The sequence below is a fragment of the Homarus americanus genome, unplaced genomic scaffold (genome assembly GCF_018991925.1).
Source record: "Homarus americanus isolate GMGI-L3 unplaced genomic scaffold, GMGI_Hamer_2.0 scaffold57980, whole genome shotgun sequence".
NCBI classification, from domain to species: domain Eukaryota; kingdom Metazoa; phylum Arthropoda; class Malacostraca; order Decapoda; family Nephropidae; genus Homarus; species Homarus americanus.
Window position 1 is genome coordinate 22,752,839 of NW_024716703.1, and position 23,710 is coordinate 22,776,548.

Below are 23,710 nucleotides of genomic sequence, written 5' to 3' on the forward strand. Positions count from 1 at the left end.
AATTGGCGATGCAACAAGACCTCTTGACGAGGTAATTGGGAACTGCAGACAAGGACTTGGTTCGTATGTGTGAGCGCCTCTGGTAAGGGTCTCTGGTGACGTAATAAATAGTATGGCCACTCAGGATTTCCGACGATTTACTAGAGAACCTGTCAGCTATTATGGTGATTGTGTGAGGTCTTCATTTCAGTATGTGAAATCCTCATTCGCCAAAGACTTCATTATCGTCGGCTACAACACCTGGAACAAGTCCGTACAGGGGCGCCACAGTACGTCAGCACTGCACTTGGTGAAACCTCATATGTCAACCTCAGCGTCGTGGACAGTCTCAGCTCCTGGGCGTGTCAGTCAGCACCTGTAGTTGAATGTGCGCTTCAGCCGAGTCATTCATTACCTTGCATCGGTTTAGTTCCTCGAGTGTCAGCACGTCGGATGAGTCAGATTCTCGGATATATCGGCATCTTAGACATGACAACACTTCGGGCATTGATATCAGCCCGTATGTCGACCTCATCTGCAGCAAGTCAGAGGCGCATCAACCATTTTAACATTATCATACACTCAGTAGCTTTAGATTGTATACCAAGTTAACATAACAGTTGTACGGCCTCCAAGTATGAACGCTGTGGAAGGTAGAAGTAGGAACCGAGGCTAAAGTAGAGAGGAGAAGCCAGAAAGGGTGGGAAAGTTATGGGGGGTGTATGATAAGTAGCAGCTCCAGCCCGGATGCTTGTTATCTTGGTGGTGAATGTGGCCCCGCTTCTGTTGTCTTTGTCGGGAAATTGGTTAGTAGAACCCTTCCATTATTCCACACTACCACTACCCTTCCAGCACTCCACACTACCACTACCCTTCCAGCACTCCACACTACCACTACCCTTCCAGCACTCCACACTACCACTACCCTTCCAGTACTCCACAGAACCACTACCCTTCCACCACTCCACACTACCACTACCCTTCCAGTACTCCACATTACCACTACCCTTCCAGCACTCCACTCTTCCACTACCCTTCCAGTACTCCACAGAACCACTACCCTTCCAGTACTCCACACAACCACTACCTTCCTAGCACTCCACACTACCACTACCCTTCCAGTACTCCACACTACCACTACCCTTCCAGTACTCCACAGAACCACTATCTTCCCAGCACTCAACTACCAATACGTCTCAACACTCCACACAACCACTACCCCCAGTACTCCACACTAAGTTCAGCACGCCATACACTAACCCTAACATTCCACACTAACCCCAGCACGCCATACACTAACCCTAACATTCCACACTAACACCCAGCACTCCATTCCACACCCCAGTTAACCAAACACAATCCACATTCCTCCAGCACTCCTCCTCCCATTCAACACCGTACTCCATTATCCTCCCAGGGAATTCCACTCCACAACCACATGAGAACATCTTTTTCTCCCTGAAACTCTATGCCTTCCACCACGTCTTGTCCAACCTCTTCTCCCTCCCTCTGACTCTTTTCACTCCCAAGTCCTGACCCTTAGCACTAAAGTGACGTATTGTTTAGTTGTAAACAGTATTTGGATTCCTGTGAGCTGAAATTACCGAGTGAACGGGCCACAGTGATGGTGTACACTGTACAGTAACGGTAGTTTAAAAGGCGCACACACACACACGCACACACACGCACGCACGCATATATACACACACACGCATACATACATACATACATGTAACTGTATGTTTTCAGCCTTCCGGCTGCCATGCTTTTCAATAAATCGTTAATTATTATTATTATTATTATTATTATTATTATTATTATTACATACATACATACATACATACATACATACATTCATTCTGATGTATCCAAACCTCTTACTTGTATACACACAAACAAACAAACAGGCCTCCTGGTTTAGGGAGATGCGTGGGCTAATATTTATCTCAGTGTGGATTTGTAGATATTAGGGATCCGGAGGCTCGTGCGCGAGTGGCTTAGGATGTGATTGAAGTGTTTGTTGTAGACAAGTAGATTGGGGTAAAGGGGGAGGGTGTCAGGCGGATATAATAAGTATTGATCTTTACACTCTTATATCGATCAGGCAGCTGCACATGGCGCCCCCAAGACCGACCGCTGGCTGCCTTGTGTTCATGCCCCCCTTCTCTCTCTCTCTCCCCCTCGTGCGCTCTCTCTCACCCAGCCTTGTCGTGTCCATGCCTCCCTCCCTCTCTAGTATGTTAGCACTCACCGAACCTAGACGCACATTCTCAAACATCCGCAGTTGATAATTTTAACACATTTAGTAACGGTGAAGTCTTGGCACAATCTCGACTCCATATTGGCTGCCATATGTGCCGTGCAGCTTAAGATAGTCAGTTAAAAGCGTTGTTACATTACCATTAGAAGATAAAAATAACGCTCTAACCTTTCAGAATCCTGACCACGAGTTATTATATAAGAGGTCGGGGATAATTTTAGCATCAGGATAATTATACTTGGTAACGAGGGGACCAGTTAGGGCTGCAGGGGTGGGAACAGTGAGACGATGATAAAATATGCGGAGGAGAAGTTGTAAGGGAGGGAGAAGGACAGGAAAGAAAGGCTGGAACGGAGGAGCCAGTTGTGAATATTGATTAACTGTTGTGGCGGCTCATAGGATCGATACGAGGCGTAGGCCCAGTGTGTGGGCTTGGTTCACCCCCTGGCCCAGTATGAGCGTAGTCCACCTCCCCCCCCCCTTGGGCCAGTGTGTGCTTGATCCACCCCCCCTGGCCCAGTGTGTGCTTGATTCACCCCCTGGCCCAGTGTATGCTTGATCCACCCCCCCTCGGCCCAGTGTGTGCTTGGTTCACCGCCCCTGGCCCAGTGTGAGCGTGGCTCACCTTCCTCAGTGTGAGTGGTCCTCCCCTCCTCAGTGTGAGTGGTCCTCCCCTCAGTGTGAGTGGTCCTCCCCTCCTCAGTGTGAGTGGTTCTCCCCCTCCTCAGTGTGAGTGGTCCTCCCCTCCTCAGTGTGAGTGGTCCTCCCCTCCTCAGTGTGAGTGTGGTCCCTGGCCCGGTGAGGTAGTGGTAAGTGGTGTTGACCGCCATCCACCTTCCTGGACCGCACCACCACACCATAATTACTTCCCACTTGTTCCCTGTATGCATTGTCGCGTGTACTTGTTGTGTGATGCTAATGGGTGTACCACAGTGACCATGCCTGCGGCTGGAGAGGTACCAACCTCTCTATGCCTCTTGTAAGACTTAAGTACTGAGGAAGAGCAGCACGTGTCATGTGAGAGACACGCACAGTAACTTAGCCGACTTGTGCCTTAGAGTCAACCACAACTTATTGAAGTTGAACATATTTTTAAGGGTTGTCAGAAGTGCATAATACGAGTACCGAGTATATTGGAGAGCTGGAGTGTACAGGGTGAACAGTGCGAGGAGAGAGGTACAGTCCTTTCGTCGACTTCGATATAGTGGTTGGTGAACGAAGATTAAACAGTTTTACAGTTTAATTGTTGATAACTGTTACGACACTACAAACATTCCCAATTACGTGAACGATAAGACAAACTACAGTACAGCGCGTGTGGCGGCCGCGGCGTTGCCACCGATGATGCACTACTAGAGCTTCAGAACGGACCGTGGAAGCTTTTGAAACTATGTATCCGGACCTGACACATCATCATGTGTCCCTCACTGTGTGAAACCCAGAGCCGCGCTGTAATGTGTTTTGCCATTTGTGTTATCCACATGGTCCGATACTGCATGTGTCATTAGTGGAACACCTGCGTACACCACGTATTTTGTAATGAGAATTTTTAGAGACAAAATGCAGGTTTTATCGTGCCTTACCACACTGACCCAGATCGTCTGTCACCGGTAGAATTTGATTATTAAGAACTTTCTGATGCAATAGTAGGATGATTGCTTCTCGCTCATAATTTACTGATTTTATTAGTGAAGGGAACATCGTCACTCTTTCGATATTTCTTTCTTTGCAACAAAAGTTAATAGCTCCACACCACCTTAAATCCAACATTTATATTATCACACTAATGAGCAGCAGTCCGGCAAGAGATTAGATAAAGAGAATTTTTAGAAATCCATTTACTTCGTTATTTTTACTTTGGTAATTTGTTCAGTCACGTGGAGAAACTTGTTACTGGCAATACTGTATTTACTCCTGATGACCTTGTTGAGACTGGCAAGCGTTCCCTTGCCTCTGTTTATCTTGTTAAGTTCCTTGAACCTGTAGCCACCGTCGACCAGGCAAAGTACAGAGCAACACACACACACCTTGTCAGTGTATGTATTCCCCCGTAATTCCTGTGCCGTGCTGATATAAATCTTCCCTTTGCCCGTGACGCTACACTCCTAACCCCCCCACCAGCCTGCTTCACTTAACACAAGCCAAAGTTGGGAAAAGTTAACCTCTCCTCCCGACAGAGTGGATAAGGGACCGGGAGTGGATTCATTATTAATACATTGTTCTAGACGGAGACGCCCATACCGGGGGCATCACCGGTAGGAGTGTGTCTGTCTGTCTGTCTGTCTGTCATCCAGCCTTCTCCCCGTTATTGTGTACGCTGTAAATGCAGTTTTTGTTATGCGATGTTTTAATGGAGTTGGGAGGAGTGAAGTCGGCGTGAAAGACCTGAACAAGATCACAGAGGAGGTGGATATGAGTTTATTAAATGCTCTCGAGTCTTGGTGGACTGTAGGGTTGCTCTCCGTCTTTCTGTGTGTCTGTGTTTGTCCTTTTGTATGTCTGTGTGTCTGTCTCTGCCTGCTATTTAGTTTGTCTGTGTCTGGCTTTCCATCTGTTAGTTTGTTTGTCTGTATGTCCATGTCAGTTTGTTTCTGTCTGTCTTTTTGTCTATGTCAATTTGTCTTTGTCTCTCCATCTGTCACTGTGACTGACTCCATAAACACCAAAGAAGATTGTTTCGTTGAGTTTAACACTTTTTTTTATATAATACTGTGACAATATCCACAAATATCTTTCGGACTCGATGTAAAGTGATCATCTGGTGGCCATTTTCTTTTTTCCTTCACTGTTCATTGCCTACAAACCACCAGAGATTTGTTCATCATCAATGACATATTCAGATTACAATAAAATAATGATTTATATTCAATGGATTTTGAATTAGCCGTAAAAAAATGACCGACTGGCGTACAAGGGTAAGGGGTTCGTGTATTGTTGTTATGCAGTACAGCCTGTGTGGTTAAGTTGCTGTAATAACGTGGTGGGTCTCTCGCAGTCAGCCGTTATGTAATGGGTTCCTACACTAGAAACTGCACACTGGGTTGTCATCTTATAATACACAACCAACAGCTGTCGCTATACAATGCAAATGGGACGAGGCGCGGCGAGTTTCCTTTGTTTTAGGCCGGGTTGAGGTTTCCGGGCCAACCGTTGTGGTAGAGCCTCCCTAGAACACAACCCTCATGGGACAACCAATCCCGCAATAGCCTTACCGGGATTCCCTTCCTGGGACACGCTTGAAGGGACAGCTTTTCCGGGGTGTACCTTCCTGGACATAATGGTGTTGGATGTCATGGTTGGAGGTGGATAAGTGGTGGGTGATAGGATAGGATGGTGAGGGTGTGAGAGAGGTAGATAGGTGGGTGAATAGGAGGCAGGCAAGTGGAGGGATGGTGAGCGGGGGGCCTGGCTTAGGTGAGACAACGCCATGTATTACATAATTTATGAGGATAGACTTGTCACACGTGGTACAGTTACCTCCCTCTGAACATGTGACGTTTTATTGTTTACCTGTCTATTTTTAGCCACTTTTTACATCAATTTATTTATGCCCATGTATGTCGCGAATATATTTTGGTTAATCAGTTTGTCCATCCTTCTCCTCAATTGTATATCAAATAAATCTTAGTTAATCGTAGTTAAATATCGATCCATTTCCTCAATTTTATGGCTAATCAATTTTGAGTCCGTCTTTACTCGGTATATTACCATTTCCTCAATTCCGAATAAATTTTGGTTAGTTATTATGGGTATTTATTTCCTCGTATTTTTTCCCCGCCTCCATCCTGTTGTGTTCCGGTGCGGGTCATCTTAATTGGCCTCGTAAATTGTGTGTAATGATCGCTCGCCCGGACAAGGCCGAGGGGCGCGGAATGATCACTCAGGTTGTTTACCTTTACAGACCTCTCTCTCTCTCTCTCTCTCTCTCTCTCTCTCTCTCTCTCTCTCTCTCTCTCCCTCTCTCTCTCTCCTCCTATTATATCCTTCCTCCTCTTCTGTCCCCTCCTTCTCTCTTTTCTCTTCTTGTCCTCTTCTGTCCTCCACCTCCTCCCCTATCCTACCTTCCACTCTGTCCCCCTTCTTCTGTTTCTCCCTCCTCTCTCTCTCTCTCTCTCTCTCTCTCTCTCTCTCTCTCTCTCTCTCTCTCTCTCTCTCTTACTCTCTTACAGTCCTCCTTCGCCCAAAGTATTCCTCTCCTTACCTCACTCCTCCTCCTTTAACCCTCCTCACCCTTCTGAGTATCCTTCCCTTCTTCCTTCACTCTTTCTGCCCCCCCCCCCTTTTCTCTCTCTCACCCCTTCTCTACACCTTTCTCCTTCAATCTCTTCTTTTTTCTTTCCTTCTTCCTTCCTTCACCTTCACCTCCTTCCCCGCATCCTCCATGTCCACCTTCTCCCCCCCCTCCCTCCTCCACCTTCCACTCCTTCCTTTATCCTCCCCCTCTTGCCTCCCCCCCACATCCTCCATGTCACCCTTCCTCCCCCCCCCCTCCTGCCTCCTCCATGTTTACGCAACTCATTATTTGGGTTTTGGCGCGTTTTGGGGTGGGTGTGGGGGTAGAAGTATATTTGTTTATCGCATGCGTTGTTTTCTTTTCCTCCAGGTGTCGTGCGTGGGGGGATGGGTGGGAGGGAGGTGACGTGGAAGGAGTGAATAGGGAATAAGTGGGAGGGGGAGATGATGGAATGGGTGGGAGAGAGAGGGGGGAGGTAGAATAGGTGGAAGAGAGGGGGGAAGTGGAAGGGAGTGGAAAAGGATGGTGAGGGTAGGATGGGAGCGAGAGGGAAGGTGAAGTGGGTGTATGGGAAGGAAGGAAAAGGCGAGTGCAATAAGGGCAGGGTGCTGGATTGTCCTGCCATCGTGTGTGTGTGTGCGTGTGCGTGCGTGCGTGCGTGTGTGTGTGTGTGTGTGTGTGTGTGTGTGTGTGTGAAGGGATTATTGCTAAATAGTGATAATTTGAGTATATTTCTCTGGTGGGAAAATTTAGTCTGACTGGTATTTAGGGACGATTATCTACACTAATATTATAAAACAAACTGTAAATGAATATCACCATTACTAACCTAACCTAAATAACCTAACCTAACCTAATTGAAGTATAATTTTATTTATGTTATGACAGTAAATGACGTCGTAAATTATTTTTTTTTACAATATATTTGAATTAATTTCTATTAAGTTTTATCAATAAAACTAAAAGTTGTCCCTATTTGGCGAGCACCGACAGGTTTAATAGGATGATTATCCGTATTTAATGTGACGTACTGACTATATAATATGGAAATGGTAACGTGAGGCTCCAGTGTGTTTGTTTACGACATGAGGATGTAGTTGTGATATTAATTATTACTTTAATTGTTGTCGTGTTATTATTATTATTATTATTATTATTATTATTATTATTATTATTATTTTTATTATTTTTATTATTTTTATTATTATTATTATTATGTTTATTTTTATTATTATTATTATTATTATTATTATTTTTTTTTTTTTTTATTATTGTCAGGTAGTATTGTTATTCCTATCATCAGTTTTATTTTTATTATTTTATCTTCCCTATAGCTTTAACATTATTACTGCAGTTAGGAAATTGGTGACAATAATGGAGGGAGAGAGTGTGTTTACTCCTGGCTAAGGTCACCGTACAATACACCATAGGGAGTGGGTTAAGCCTTGGGAGGGTGAAAAAGAAGAAAATGACACGAGGTGGTTTAAGTTACTGTAACCCTGTAAGTGAATTTGATAGGGTTGATGTTTAACCTTATTTTGTCTCTGTTTCAGGACAACACACAACGAGTTGGAAAAGAACAGGTAAGACTAGTCGGACTGCTCCTGCTTCCACCCCTCACCGAGTCACCTGTTACGTGTATGGTTTGTTGTTGATATAGATAGTCTATTTAGCCAGAAAAATACAGATACAGGGTGGACAATAAGAGCCATTTTTTGTGTTTGGAAGTTGATTATATAATATTATTAGTTATATGTAGTATATTATAAAGATGAATGAAAAGTCCGGAATCTAAGGTAATTTATTTTATATTAGTGACTACAGGTATAATATATGCTGCAAAAGTTCTCCACTACCTCGCTTATAACTTTCACTTGTTCTTTGACTTATTCTTCTCTCTTTAGTGATATCAATATTTTACCGGCAATATGAAATACTGAACAGAGCGAGAAAATCAGATCTTCAGACATCCTTTATGAGAGAGAGAGATGATAGAGAGAGACACTAAACATTTCTCATTGTTACTACACAATTACTACTCACCATGCCCACTACTGCATTACTCTAAAAACTACTAGCATTACTCTAAAAACTACTCGCAAGCAACTAACTCACAAGCATTACTCTAAAAACTACTCACAAGCATTACTCTAAAAAACTACTCACAAGCATTACTCTAAAAAACTACTCACAAGCATTACTCTAAAAAACTACTCACAAGCATTACTCTAAACACTACTCACAAACAATACACTAAACACTATTCATCCACTTACTAAACACTACTACTCACTCTCATTAGACTAACACTATTCTTCATCACACACTTAACTATTTACCTTCACACACTAAACGCGACTTGGGTAACTCCTCACACTACCGCTACACTAGACACTACTCTCAATCAGTCCTTTAAGCCTTACTCACCTTGGGAGGGGGGGGGGGCAGGGGCAACGATGGTGTACACGGGGGTGAGTAAATGGTGACGGGGTTGCATTGATGATACACCGCCGAGGGACGGGTTAATGACTCCGTCCCAACTTCCTTAAGACGTGGCGTGTTCTCTCTCTCGGGTAATAACAGTTAGCGTGTGTAGTCTTCACACACTCACAGTTTTGTGTTGGCCTCCGTCCCATCTTCTGTTAGTAGTGGTAATGACGTTCTTTGTTTACCCCAGTTGTACTAGTTGAATTGGGCTTTGTCTTGTTAAGTAGCGGACAACAACAGGCTTTGTTTAGCTTTAGTGTCTTTTGCCACCCTTGACACAATACGGTAGTTATTTTGAATGTAAACATATATGAAGTTGTGTTCCTTTAAAACAAGTGCCGGCAACGGGGGATGTGAGCTGGAAATATATAAATATATATATTTGTCTAGGCCAGATATGTATTTTCATTGTTATTCCTTTAATAATGTAATCTTTTATAATATCCATTATTAAAAAAGGTTACACTGAAAGAACCGGTCATTGCATTTCACTAAATACAGCTTCCAAGTTCGTGTCGTATTAATAATCGCTTAAACCAAAATAGTTTATGATGACCAAGAGACAGATATTACCAAAGCCTGGCCAGGTGAGGATCATCAATCATGCGCCGTGTGTATACCTCCTGTCAGTCCACGCTTTAACAGTGATCCGTCATTAACATCCATCCTTCATTATCTTTGATCCAGCATTAACCACTGATCCTACACGCTATGCATCCTCTCTCTCTCTCTCTCTCTCTCTCTCTCTCTCGTGTTGTCTGTTTCACTCGAGCCCCACCGTGTGTAATCTTCGTGAGCTCAAATGGTCTTACACACACACTCGATGTTGTGGAACGTCCCCCCTTGGTTTTGAGTGGGTGTTTGCACGTTCATTGTTTGTTACGTTCACTTGTTTTTGAGTCTTTGTCAGTGTTGTGATGCGCATTCAGTAGTTTTGAGGAGGCGTTCATTGTTTCTTCACATTTTTGTGGTGTTGAGTTTTAGTGGTCATGCTGACATGGTTAATTATACGGTCAGTGGCTTTTATTTGCTCCTCTATCTTTCATAAGGTAGTCACACTCCTCCTGTGCCTTGGGTGTTCCTGCGTTACGCACTTATGTATATGATGATCATACGTTTCTGTAACCCTGAGTTCATTGCTCTTGCGTTCACTGTTATAACTGTTCTGTGTCAGCGGCTAGTAGTCTTTCCTCAGCCGTATGTAAATATTAATCTTATTTTCGCCTTCCCACTTTGAAACCGAAAACTATAGTCAGCCATATTTTTTAACAATTATAAATAGTACTACATTAACGTTAAACACAGCTACTAGCTACATTTGTATTAGGATATTTAATTTGAAGGTAATAAAATGGCGGCCGAAGGTGTGGCTATTGGGGGAGGCTGGAGGCCACGTTAAAAACAAAACAAACGTTTTCGAGAGTCACTTGAACATCACGTTAAGTATTATTTTTTGAGATAGTTTTTTATCATGAATAGGTTTTAAGCTTATGTGACAAGTACAGTGGTAAGAGCAGTACAACAGCTTCCAGTGTGTGACCTGGTGGAAGTAATGATTTAGCGGGTATTTGGGTTTTGTCTCCTGGGTAACTAAACCTTGTATTTACAAGTATGGTAGTACCTCTAGTTTGATTTATAAGGCTGTCCCTCCTCCCGAGACGATTTGTTTACCCCTTCTATTTACAAAAGTGTACTTTGCTGCACAGTAACCAGCCCCGACAATTGTTCGGCTCAGCTTACAAGCTCATCAGAGCGCCATAAGCTAGCTATAGGATTTACGAGGCCGCCAGAGCCTCCGTCGCGATTTACAAACCTTTTAGAAACGTCCTTTATGATTTAGCAGTATTCCGGGCCCCCGACACATTTTACAAGTTACACATTATTCCATTATAAAGGTATGAGGGGTTGGGGAAGGGGTTTGGGGGTAGGTAGGGGGTTGGGGAGGAGGTTTGGAGGTTAGGCATGGGGTTGGAGAAGGGATTTGAGGTGTAGGTAGGGGGTTTGCGGAGGAGGTTTGGAGGTTAGGTATGGGGTTGGAGAAGGGGTTTGAGGTGTAGGTAGGGTGTTTGGGGAGTAGGTAGGGGTTTTGGGGGGGTTTGGGGAGGTGGTGAGGGTTGGGGTGGAGGTTTGGAGGTTAGTGGGGGGGGGGAGAGGGGGGGGGTTGGGGAGGAGGTTTGGAGGTTAGGTGGGGTTGGATAAAATTTGAGGGTTGGGGAGGAGGTTTGAGGGTTAGGTATGGGGTTGGGGAAGAGGTTTGAGGAAGTGGATGAAGGGTGGGGAGGGGTTGAAGGAGTGACTCGAAATTTATGTTGAAGGACCTGATGGATTGTTTGTAAATCTGGCTGGCGTTTATGTAAATAGTGCCGGGGGCACTAATGTATCACGGACAGGACCTGGAGGACCTGACCATCATTTACGGACCAGATTACTTTATAAATCATAGCGTGTGTGTGTACCTGTAAATCAGACCAATGGACCAGATTAAACTGTCCAATGTTTACATCAGTGGACCAGAGACTCAACTGTCCATTGTTTACATCAGTGGACCAGAGACTCGGCTATCCATTGTTTACATCAGTGGACCAGAGACTCAACTGTCCATTGTTTACATCAGTGGACCAGAGACTCGGCTATCCATTGTTTACATCAGTGGACCAGAGACTCAACTGTCCATTGTTTACATCAGTGGACCAGAGAGCTATCCATTGTTTACATCAGTGGACCAGAGACTCAACTGTCCATTGTTTACATCAGTGGACCAGAGACTCAACTGTCCATTGTTTACATCAGTGGACCAGAGACTCGGCTATCCATTGTTTACATCAGTGGACCAGAGACTCAACTGTCCATTGTCCATTGTTTACATCAGTGGACCAGAGACTCAACTGTCCATTGTTTACATCAGTGGACCAGAGACTCGGCTATCCATTGTTTACATCAGTGGACCAGAGACTCAACTGTCCATTGTTTACATCAGTGGACCAGAGACTCGGCTATCCATTGTTTACATCAGTGGACCAGAGACTCAACTGTCCATTGTTTACATCAGTGGACCAGAGACTCAACTGTCCATTGTTTACATCAGTGGACCAGAGACTCAACTGTCCATTGTTTACATCAGTGGACCAGAGAGGTTCATTATTTACAGTTCTGTACCAAACCGTCTGTGGAATCGCGTCAGTTTTACAAGTGGTGCCAGAGTATCCTTGTTTGGCTTATACCTCCACGGGTCAATGACCCCTCACACACTACCTGCGTCTCTCTCACCCTCCTAGCTAGTGCGTCTATCCTTGCCCCGAGTAACAGTCTCACCACATCTCGCCTTCTCCACCTACTTAGATGACTGTCAGAGAGAAAATATCAATATTATAAACTTATTAATAAATATTCGTAGACGCATACATTTGGGTGTAAGTAAAGGTGACGTAATTCACAGGTGGTGGTGATGATATGAAGGTTGTGCGTTAGTTTTAGATCACTAACTTATCATATTTTCTATTGTCAATTTATTTAGCCAATCATTACCATAGATGGGTCATGTTCATTTCATCGGTTGAAGAACAAACAATACAGATGGATGTCCAACTGCAAGTACATATATTTAACAATAATTTCACAATACACAGACGTCTTTTAGGAACACTGCACGCCATTGCCAAGTCATCTTGCACACATACAAAGCAGCTATAATAGTAGTTGTGCTTTGGTCTGTTATCCGTGGGCAGTACCGTAGCGACGCCGCACTAGCCTGGGGCCGTCGTGGGTCCGCCTAACCTTTATAGGAGGGAATGCAGAGGCTGTTGACACTGCGATGAACCCTCCGCTGCGATCACGCTGGCTCCCTGTTACTGTACTTTACCACACTACACCTCTCATCTTCCTTCACTCCCTCGGTGAATAGCTTGAGCCCCTCGTTTTAAGAACTTAACTGTACGCAGTGTTAAGAGACATAGTTCACACTCGGTCGATGCACCTGCCATGTGAAAGTTTACTAAGGACAGATAGCATTAGCGAACACTGCACCTGGGTCCGTTTTTTAATATAAATTCTGTAGTATATTTACTTGGTCAGAAAAAAACCCATTTATTTTCTTTCTCTGAGTGACCGAGTAAGATAATTTCTAAACTGTGTCAACAACACATTATCCTTTTAAAGTTTAGACTAATATCTGCAGGAGAGTTTTGCAAATCATCGTACCCAGGCAGTGTGTGGCAGGTTCTATGGCGCTTCTTTTATGCAACACCTCTTTGTTGTGTTTTGGTGTTCACAATGTCTTGCAAGGAGTCCTCTCGTGATAACATTGAATTATATTTTGAAAACTGAAAGAATAGTGTTGAGTTTATTTTTATATTACCGTTATTTGGGAGATGAAGGTCACTGTAGCGAGGTTTGCGTATATGGGGTCAGAGAGGACGCCCACAGATCAAGGCCCTCTTGGTGAAAGATCTTAATTGTTCAGTGACAGTCCTGTCTTATTATTATTATCAACTCTTTTTCTTTCGATGGGGGAGAATATGTCTCCTTATCGTGGAGCAACAGTAATTATATTTTCTGCGGGCAAAGAAACAAAATGCACACAGGAAGTTGAGCGCCTTCCACTCCGGGTTGTAAGATTGCATCGCCTGGAGGCTCAGCGCTGCGATGATCTTGTGGACGTGGTCTGACTGCCGATGTTGCTTCAGTACCCTGGCTAGTTTATTTTTCGCGTTGTTTCTCTCCGATTTTTTCTTCATCTTCGTGTTCTGGTGTTACGCATCCTGTTTGATAACACTTACGAGTGGGTTTAAGTGTAAGCCGGTGTGGGAAAAGGTTTGATGTAATGCGGGTTTCTTATCTATGCCGGACATGCAGCAATTTTTGCGAACTCGAGAAAGTTACACCGTCTCATTTGCATAACTTGTGAAACTAGTGTAAACCTCCAAGTGATGTTAAGGTGCCTTAGGGCGATGTTCCTGTGGCTTTGGTGACGTTTACGGGGACCTCTGCCTGTGAGAGATGCTGACGTGGCTCTGGAAGTGATGCCGTGGCCTTAGGGGATGATGACGGCTTTGAGGAATGATGACATGACCTTAGGGGATGATGACGTTGCTTTGAGGGAAGATGACGTGGCTTTGAGGGATGATGACGTGGTTTTGGGGGATGATGACGTGGCTTAAGATTTTGACTTGGTTAAATGTGCTGTGGATAGTAGCTTAATATACTATCGCCAATAAGGTAATTTTGGTGGACTTTAGCAAATTTAACCCAGCCAACTTGAGACCATTTTAACGGACTTACGTATAATTTAACCGAATGAAATTTTTTTAATCCGCTTTGGGAAGTTATAACCGTTTGAAGGGAATTATACCCGAGTTAGGGAAATTTTATTCGACCTAGGGGACTTGTTTGTCGACATAGGGAACATTTAACCAACTTGGGAAAAATTTTAGCCGACTTTAGAAATGTTATCGGAATTGGAGTAATAGTTTCCGGCATTGATTTTAATGAACCGTAAGGAATTTTAACCGAATTTGTTGACTCTAAGTGGCTTAAAACGACGATGCCAGTGGTTTAGTTGATTATGAGAATATCTTGAAACGACCAGTGTGGCTTTTGTCATTCCTGAATGGCTTGGAATAATACTGGTTGTCTTTTGTGTGATTACATGTGGCTTTACAACGACGCTGGGAGTGGCTCTGTTGATGTCGGTGGCTTAGGGTGATACACATTGGCTTCATGGTATATTTACACTGTTGTTAGGTAAGACAAGGAGGCGCTCGCTATGTCACGTTACTTCTGGTGGGGGTTACAAGAGGTGTACAGTAGGTTGGTCGGGTATACATGAATATTTTCCCAATGTCAATATTTGTTGTGGTTTAACGAGTCCTAGATCATTATGTCCCAATCCAGTCCGATGGTTGGGGCCTGTTAGGACTAGGCCCCAATCTTAATGGTGATGTTAGTTTATGTTGGGGCCTATTGGGACTAGGCCTCATTCTTAATGGTGATGTTAGGTTATGTTGGGGCCTATTGGGACTAGGCCTCATTCTTAATGGTGATGTTAGGTTATGTTGGGGTCTGTTAGGGTTAAAAGCTCAGTTCTCAAGGTTACGATAATGTTACCCCGGAGAGCCAAGTAGACCTGAGGCCCATTTAAGTAATCACCATTATAACGACATGTTTTGGGGGGAGATTTTACAATTTTTTTCGTCCCTTTTTATGGTCATGATTTTTTTTGGCTCTAAATATTAATGTCCTTTTTTTTATTCATCGTTATATTACCATTTTTTTTATTGAGCTTCAGATTTTTCATGGTTCATTTTTGTGTTACTAAACAGAAGTCCTTGTAGTATATACGGTTAGTGCGGTAAATTTCATGTACTGTATGTTATTGCAGTAAGTGCCATTAAAATGTACAGTAGCATTCCTAATGTTCCTTCATATTTGTGTATCACATATACAGTAGATCTAATGTTGAAAGTTGTTGTTATTATTATTATTATTATTATTATTATTATTATTATTATTATGAGTGCACACGAAATTTCTTCATACTAAACACTATATATATATATATATATATATATATATATATATATATATATATATATATATATATATATATATATATATTCAGCAAAGTAAGGTAAAAAAAAAAGTTGCTGTTTTATCAGTGTTTGTTCATACTTGGAGATGTGTCTGTGTTTTACTGTTTTACATTGCTTGTTGTTGGGCCAAGATAATGTATCCGTGTTATTATCACCACAGTGACGTGTTTTTCATTGGAACATAATATTTTTAATATTACGACGGTTATAACGACGTGTTTTTCACAAGCCATGATATCGTTCCTCTGAAATTTTACAGATAATAAAGTTTTGTGCTTTAGTTCCCAGAAATGTCTTCGCGATTGGTGCAGTTATGAGGTCTTGGATTTTCACCAACTGGAGACATTCTTCCCTCAAGTGAATTTCACCGTTAAAACTACGAGGCTTGTTCTTAGTTTTTAATTATTGTTTGGTGATGCGTGGCTTTGTGATGATGTCGAGGTCCCTGAAGTCGAGGTTTCCTGGCTTAAAAGTACCTTGAAATTGATTAAAGAAGAGACTATTTGTATCGGTATTTAGGCAGAGTACGTAGTATTGCCATCCGAGGTCCAAGACTTTTCGACTTGTTGCTATCTAATGCTGTTTAAGAAAAAAAACATCGCCGGGAGACGAGTGGAGGCCCTCAGGCGAGAGAGAGGATTGGACAGACTTCACCAAGAGGGTCGTGATCATCCAAGCGGCAGCGGTGGTTATGTCGATTTGAATTGAAGGAGCACAACCTTGGGTCCAAACTCTCAAAGGTTCGTACGAGGAATATTTCTCACATGCCGACGTGAGAATGCACCTACCCGGCTTACTTGTGATGAAGTGCAAAAATAACACAAAAAATACCATGAAAACTACACCTAAGATTCTGTCTGAACTATTTACGTTAAATTTAGCATCAGGTAGGTTGTAAATTAAGGTAGAGAATCTGAAGAAAAAATATTTGCTAAAGAATATTTTTCTACCTCAGTTTTGCTTTTTTTGGATATTATTTTTGTACTGTACCTCAAGTCAACCAGTTAAGTGCATCACCAGTCAGGAGAAATATTCACAGCACCTTCGTGACTCTGGCCCCCGGTAAACGAGACACACCCAGGAGTGGTGGTCAACACAGCCCCGGGGACCAGGAGGCAGGTGCGGGAGAGACTGTACTATATTACTAAGGAAAATGTTATGCTTTATTCATTTCATAGTTAACGACTTCAGTGCAGTACAGTTATCGATTGAGATGTAAGCACAGTACACGGACAGTGCGGATACAAATGCAGTACAGTAGAGTTACAGATACAAGTACAACAGAAATACATATACAAGAACAGGAACAAAAACAATTACAAATACATCTAGAAGTAAGGTTTCAGAAAGACAACGGCGCGCCCTTGCGTGCACATACCCACACACTCAAATCGGCGTGCATACGCCAGTGTGTTAGGTCATCGTGTACACGAAAAAAGCAGACACTTATCACTTTCCCTTACAGCTAAATTGCACACCACTTGACATTGTTGTGGTCGAAGACAACACGACAGAAAGAACGACGCTGGCCTGGCTGTGCCCCCCCCCCCCATTACATGTTTATATTTTCGCACGAGACAATTGGCACATCGGTAGGGAGCAATGAGGAGAGCTTGTGTTCTTTGGCCATAGTTCGAACCCTGCCGTCCCTCTACCCTCACCTCTCTATCCCTCTCCCTCACCCCCCTTCCTCTCACCTCTCTTCCCTCTTCGTCCCTCGCCTATCCTCCTTCCCCCTCCCCTTATCTTTCTCCTCCCTCCCTTTACATTCCCCCTCTCCTCCTCACATTGCTCCTCCCTCCTTTACATTCCCCCTCCCTCTCCTTCCCCCTGTACTCCTTCTTCTCCTCCCTCCCCCTCTCCTCTAACTTTCCTTTCTCTTTTCTCCTTCCTCCTCCTTCCCCTCCCCAAACCCCTCTCGCATCCTCCTCTCCCTCTACTGCTTTTTAACTCCCACTCTTCCTTCCCTCACCTGAACGACTTCCCTTTCCCCTCTTCAGTCTTCCCATTCCCCTATTTCTCTCTCCTCTCCCGTTAGTCCGTCTTTAATCCTCCTCCTCGACTGTGTCCCCTTTCCCACCCCTTTCAAACCCCTTTCCTTTTCCACACCTCTTTTCTATCCCTTTCTCGGTTCCTACTCAATTCCCGTTCCTTTTTCGTTTCCCCCTTCCCGCCCGTTTCCCCTTTCCTCCCCCTTTCTCCTCCACCCACCCCTTTTCTTCCCCTTTCCCTTCCTTCACCCCCTCCTGTCCCCATTCTCTCTCTCTCCCCCCCCATCGTCACCTGTGTTCACTTGAGAATTTGCGTCATATTTCCAGTCATGGTTTAGAATTTAGACGATATTACAAAGTCTTTCTGTAATCTGAAAGGGGATACAGAAATAGTATAGGATATTTACCTTCTGAAAATAACTAGCTAATGGAATTTTTCAATCATTTGTTGCTCCGCCCGAAAATAGTTTCTGCTGTAAGAGAGGATTCACCTGAAATAGGAGTTGTTGTGAAACCTCTATAACATGAGGGGGGGGGGGAGGAGGAGGAGGTTATAGGTCCTGATGTTAGTTATTCCTCTTCTCTTCTCTCTTATGTTAGTCCTATTCAAATGGTATCTTGTGTAGGTCGTTAAGGTATGGCCTGGCAAGACTCACATGAGAATACATTATCAACATTATCAATATCGTATCATTACACCTCTGTTATCTGTCTGTGACGTAGTTAGTGTATCCGGGTGTAACCGTTCACCTTATCAGATAATCTTACGATAAACCATTACTCGTCCGATACAGGTTGGCAGGAATCAAAAAACACACACACACACACACACACACACACACACACACACACACACACACACACACACACACACACACACACACACACACACACTACTGACCTTACCCTCTTCATTTGCTGCCATTCATTCCTCTCATCTCACCTTTTAGAAATCTTCCTCCTAGGCATGACTCGCAAACACGATATACAAACAACTGGATCAGACAGGTTGCAGCAAGGTCAGTGGCTCCCAAGGCAACAAAACCCTCCTCCTATTGGATTTTGTGACCCTGTACCGGCTAGTATTATAGTACCGGCTAGTATTATAGTACCGGCTAGTATTATGTTACTGTCCTGGAGCTTACTTAACCACGTTGGATGTTGGCGGTGAATTGAATATGGTTTATGTATAAGAGCAGATGAGTGTGTGTGTGTGTGTGGAACAGTGGAGGGATGGTGCTAGGTAATAAAAATGATAAATACACAATACTCTACAAGTATTACCAAGTACACTATCCCTTACTCTACATCCACTACACTCATCTACACTACAACGTCCTTACCACTATCTACTTAACATCCACTACAGTCTACACTTTACTACATCTTCTTCACTCTCTACTGTACATTAGCTACATTATTATCTAGACTTATTTTGGCACTTGTAGGTGGCGATTCTCCCGTCTCCTCCCCCCCCCCCCCCCAAAAAAAAAATAAAAAATAGCGGTTTTTAATGGCGGGTTTCACATTTGAAGGGGGGGGGGGGGGGGGACACAATTACTGGGACAAATGCCTTAAAATTCCACCTTCGGGGCATTTTCTAGGGTACAGTACATGCACATCTCCATACCAAAATTTTCAACTCTTGTCTTTTAAGCTATGGCCGTAGACAATGAACAGACAGACAGTGGCACTGATTTTTTTTTTCGCGTGTGTATATATTAAAATTATTTGATTATTTTGTTGTCTTGTGAGGTAGAATAAAAAACCATTGAGGATATGAGTTTTAGTAATACTCAGTAAAGACCAAGTAAAGACGTGTGTACCTGACTGTCTGCATTCTCTTGTGGTGAGTCATGTGGGATATCACTAGTACCAGGTGGGGTGAGTCATTAGTGAGTCATTGGTGAGTCAGGGGTTTGTTGGCTGGGTGGATAAGTTAGGTGTTTGGTGGATAAGTCAGGTGCCTGGTGGGTGACTAAGGGTGTTGGTGGGTGGGGCAGGTGTAACAACAGGTAAGTGAAGATGGCCGAAGTAAGAGGTTGTTTGGTCACCTTGTTATTAATACCCCACCTTGGAGAAAATATATAACAGTTTCTTCAACATACATATAGCACGACCTACACAGGAGGGTTCGAACCTGGATCTCGTGTATTTTAGATGACGAGTGTGTGAATTTCTTAAGACCTTGGCGTCTTCAGTCGGACTCCAGGTAGACCCTTCGAGAAGAGCCTCTGGAGGTCATGTAATTGATGCCTCGATGCCCCTCGGCTGGAGAATGAGTGGGTGTTTGGTGGTGTTTTTAATATTATTTGGGAACGCATGTTGGCACCATAAACGACTACCATTGCAGGCAGAAGGCTGGCGAACGTGCGTCTGGTGCAGACTCTACAGGCGTTCTGTTGTGCCGCTGTTTTGATTGCTGGGTTGGTAGTACTGGTATGTTTATTGTAGATAGTTTCAACATAATTACTGGGATTGGTTTTCGTGGTAGTAAATGAGGCGCTATAATGAAAAACTTTGTGAACTATACTGAAATGTTCACAGATGTAAGCCAGTGCCGTCTTATACGTTTATGTTTAGTGGCTCTAATAGTTTTACTTTTTAATATTTTCTTTTATTACGGAGGATTGTCTCAAAGACTTACTGTTATGGTTATGGGCCACTGAGTCGAGCTGGGCAACCACTGCTAATAGGAGCTTACATCAGGCAGGTATTGTATGTTAGTTACACTTGGTTTATCAGCTTAATGGGTCTAGCAGTCAGCTGTCTCCTCATGAATTTGATCTCATAGTAACTATTCCATTAGTTGTGGAACTTGTGTGTTGACTTGGTCGTGTGTCCATCACCTTGGTCATCGGCTCGACAGTACACAGTGGGTTATGTTCAGTCCGCAGTGGGTTATGCTCAGTCCGCAGTGGGTTATGCTCAGTACACAGTGGGTTATGCTCAGTTCGCAGTGGGTTATGTTCAGTACACAGTGGGTTATGTTCAGTTCGCAGTGGGTTATGTTCAGTACGCAGTGGGTTATGTTCAGTTCGCAATGGGTTATGTTCAGTACGCAGTGGGTTATGTTCAGTACGCAGTGGGTTATGTTCAGTTCGCAGTGGGTTATGTTCAGTACGCAGTGGGTTATTATGGTTCGCAATGGGTTATGTTCAGTACGCAGTGGGTTATGTTCAGTACGCAGTTGGTTATGTTCTTCATATTCCCCTCACCATTTAACGAAAGTGAGAATATTATGTTGAGTGTATAAGAAGAGCAAGTCGCCATCTCGCCAGCAGATGCGGAGAGCGAATTTGATAATCCCTTCGTGGTAAAGACTCCTCACTAGGGAGTTCTGTCATCTCTTAGCGAGCCAACTTATTCATCTCTTAGGAGCCAACTTATTCATCTCTTAGTGAGCCAACTTATTCATCTCTTAGTGAGCCAACTTATTCTTCTCTTAGTGAGCCAACTTATTCTTCTCTTAGTGCGCCAACTTATTCATCTCTTAGTGAGCCAACTTATTCATCTCTTAGTGAGCCAACTTATTCATCTCTTAGGGAGCCAACTTATTCATCTTTTAGTGAGCCAACTTATTCATCTCTTAGTCAGCCAACTTATTCATCTCTTTGGGTGCCAACTTATTCATCTCTTAGCGAGCCAACTTATTCATCTCTTAGCGAGCCAACTTATTCATCTCTTAGCGAGCCAACTTATTCATCACTTAAATGGGAAATCTGTCCCGGTAACAGTACCTTTGAAAGTTGGATCACCACTTGCGATCTCGTACGACTGCACCAGATGGCTTGGTTAACCACTTAGCGAGTGAACTACCATTTAGCGCTGTACCAAATCACCAAGTTACCAATTAGGTAGCTAACCGACTCTGGCAACTACATCAAATCGCTGAGTCACCTCCTTAAGGGAATGAAACAACAGTGACAAGTGCACCAGATTGCTCAGTCACCACTCATCGTGCAACTCACCGCTGGTTGGACGACTCACCGCACGTCGGACAGCTCACCACTTCCATCGTACAGCTCACCACTTCCATCGTACAGCTCACCACTTCCATCGTACAGCTCACCACTCCCACCGTACGACTCACTACTCTCTTCATATGACCACTCATCGTACGACTCAACATTTATACGACTCCCCCACTCATTGTGCGTCTCCTCATTCACTATCAAACATCACACAAGGGAGAAAGGGAAGGAAGAGCTTTGGTTGCCCAGTCCTACGGCCAACCTCTCCACACATGTTGAGCTGGGAGGGGGCCTGGCTAATGTAATTGGTCGATTAGGAACCAGTCAGGCCAACTAGATTAGGCCAAGCTGGCAACTTTCACTAACGAGGCCGGAACAACGTTACTGTGAGCCAATGCGTGTTGTGGCCTGCCCGAGGGAGTGCAGGGATGCAGGAACGAACGAACGCGCAGATATTGGCGAGGGATAATGCTCGAACACACGAATAAATGGCTTGTGGGCACGGTATTTAAGAGTTATTTTAGATTATTATTCTCGGTTAAACACACACACACACACACACACACACACACACAGTTACGATTACCAAGGATCTGTCTCGGATGAATGTAAAATTATTTATAACTATCATATCTTCGTCGACTGCCCATATTAATGACTGAGCAGGTTACCTTTTATTGATGCCAGAGATTCGTAATTACTACTACCAGCCACTTCTTATGTATTGCAATCTGTAACCTGTATCACCACCCTTAATCCACCACATTAACCTAACCTAACCAAGCCTTGATCACCACTCCATGTAACCCACAACGCCCACCTTGACCCACCACTACATGTAACCCACAACGCCCGCCTTGACCCACTACTACATGTAACCCACAACGCCCACCTTGACCCACCACTACATGTAACCCACAACGCCCGCCTTGACCCACTACTACATGTAACCCACAACGCCCACCTTGACCCACCACTACATGTAACCCACAACGCTTTCACCTTGACCCACTACTACATATAACCCCAACACCCACCTTGACCCCTATGTAACCCACCTTGCCCACTTGACCCACCTCTAGCCACCATGTAACCCTTGACCCACTACTACATGTAACCCCTAACGCCCCACCTTGACCCTCACTTACTACATAACCCTTGACCCTACATATGATTCCCACTACTACATATAACCCTAACGCCCACCTTGACCCACCTCTAGCCACTACATGTGACACAACGCTCACCTTGACCCACTACTACATAGCAGCCCACAGCATACCTTGACCCCACCTCTAGCCACTACATACTTAACCCCACAACTTGCTCCTGCTTGACCCACTACTACATGTAACCCCACAACGCCCGCCTTGACCCACCACTACATGTAACCCACAACGCCCACCTTGACACCTCTAGCCACCATATAGCACAACACCCGCCAGCCCCCTCTGGCCACTACATGTAACCCCACAACGCCCGCCTTGACCCACCTCTAGCCACTACATGCTTAACCCCTGTGCCCGCCTTGACCCACCTCTAGCCACTACATGTAACCCACAACGCCCGCCTTGTCCCTCCCATACCATGTAACCCCAACGCCGCCTTGACCCCACCTCTAGCTACACATGTAACCCACAACGCCCGCCTTGACCCACCTCTAGCCACTACATGTAACCCACAACGCTCACCTTGACGCCCAGAAGCAGGCACCTTGAAATCTGGGGTTTATTTTAGTACAAAGCTGTTGGCATGCAGGCAGGAGCAGTCTGTGTCACTCGTCCCTGTGTCACCCAGCATATTTCAGTGCCAACGTTCGTCCCTGTGTCATCCAGCATTCGTCCCTGTGTCATCCAGCATTCGTCCCTGTGTCATCCAACATTCGTCCCCGTAAATCATCAGCATTCGTCCCTGTGTCATCCAGCATTCGTCCCTGTGTCATCTAGCTTTCGTCCCTGTATCATCAGCATTCGTCCCTGTGTCATCCAGCATTCGTCCCTGTGTCATCAACATTCGTCTCTTGTCATCAGCATTCGTCCCTGTGTCATCCAGCTTTCGTCCCTGTGTCATCAACATTCGTCCTGTATCAACTTTCGTCCTGTCATTCAGCATTCGTCCCTGTGTCATCAGCTTTCTTGTCATCCAGCATAGTCCCGTGTCATCCAGCTTTCTTCCCTGTGTCATCAACGTCCCTGTAA

At 44.2% G+C, this 23,710-nt stretch overlaps 1 protein-coding gene across 1 annotated transcript in view; it reads left to right on the top strand.

The window, feature by feature from the left end:
• LOC121858335 (max dimerization protein 1-like) overlaps nt 1-23,710 on the top strand; it is a 149,908-nt gene that overhangs the window by 40,117 nt on the left and 86,081 nt on the right. Inside the window, exon 3 of the mRNA XM_042354731.1 lies at nt 8,027-8,056. Within this exon, the coding sequence (XP_042210665.1) occupies nt 8,027-8,056 (30 nt within the window). The remainder of the gene's footprint in view (nt 1-8,026; nt 8,057-23,710) is intronic.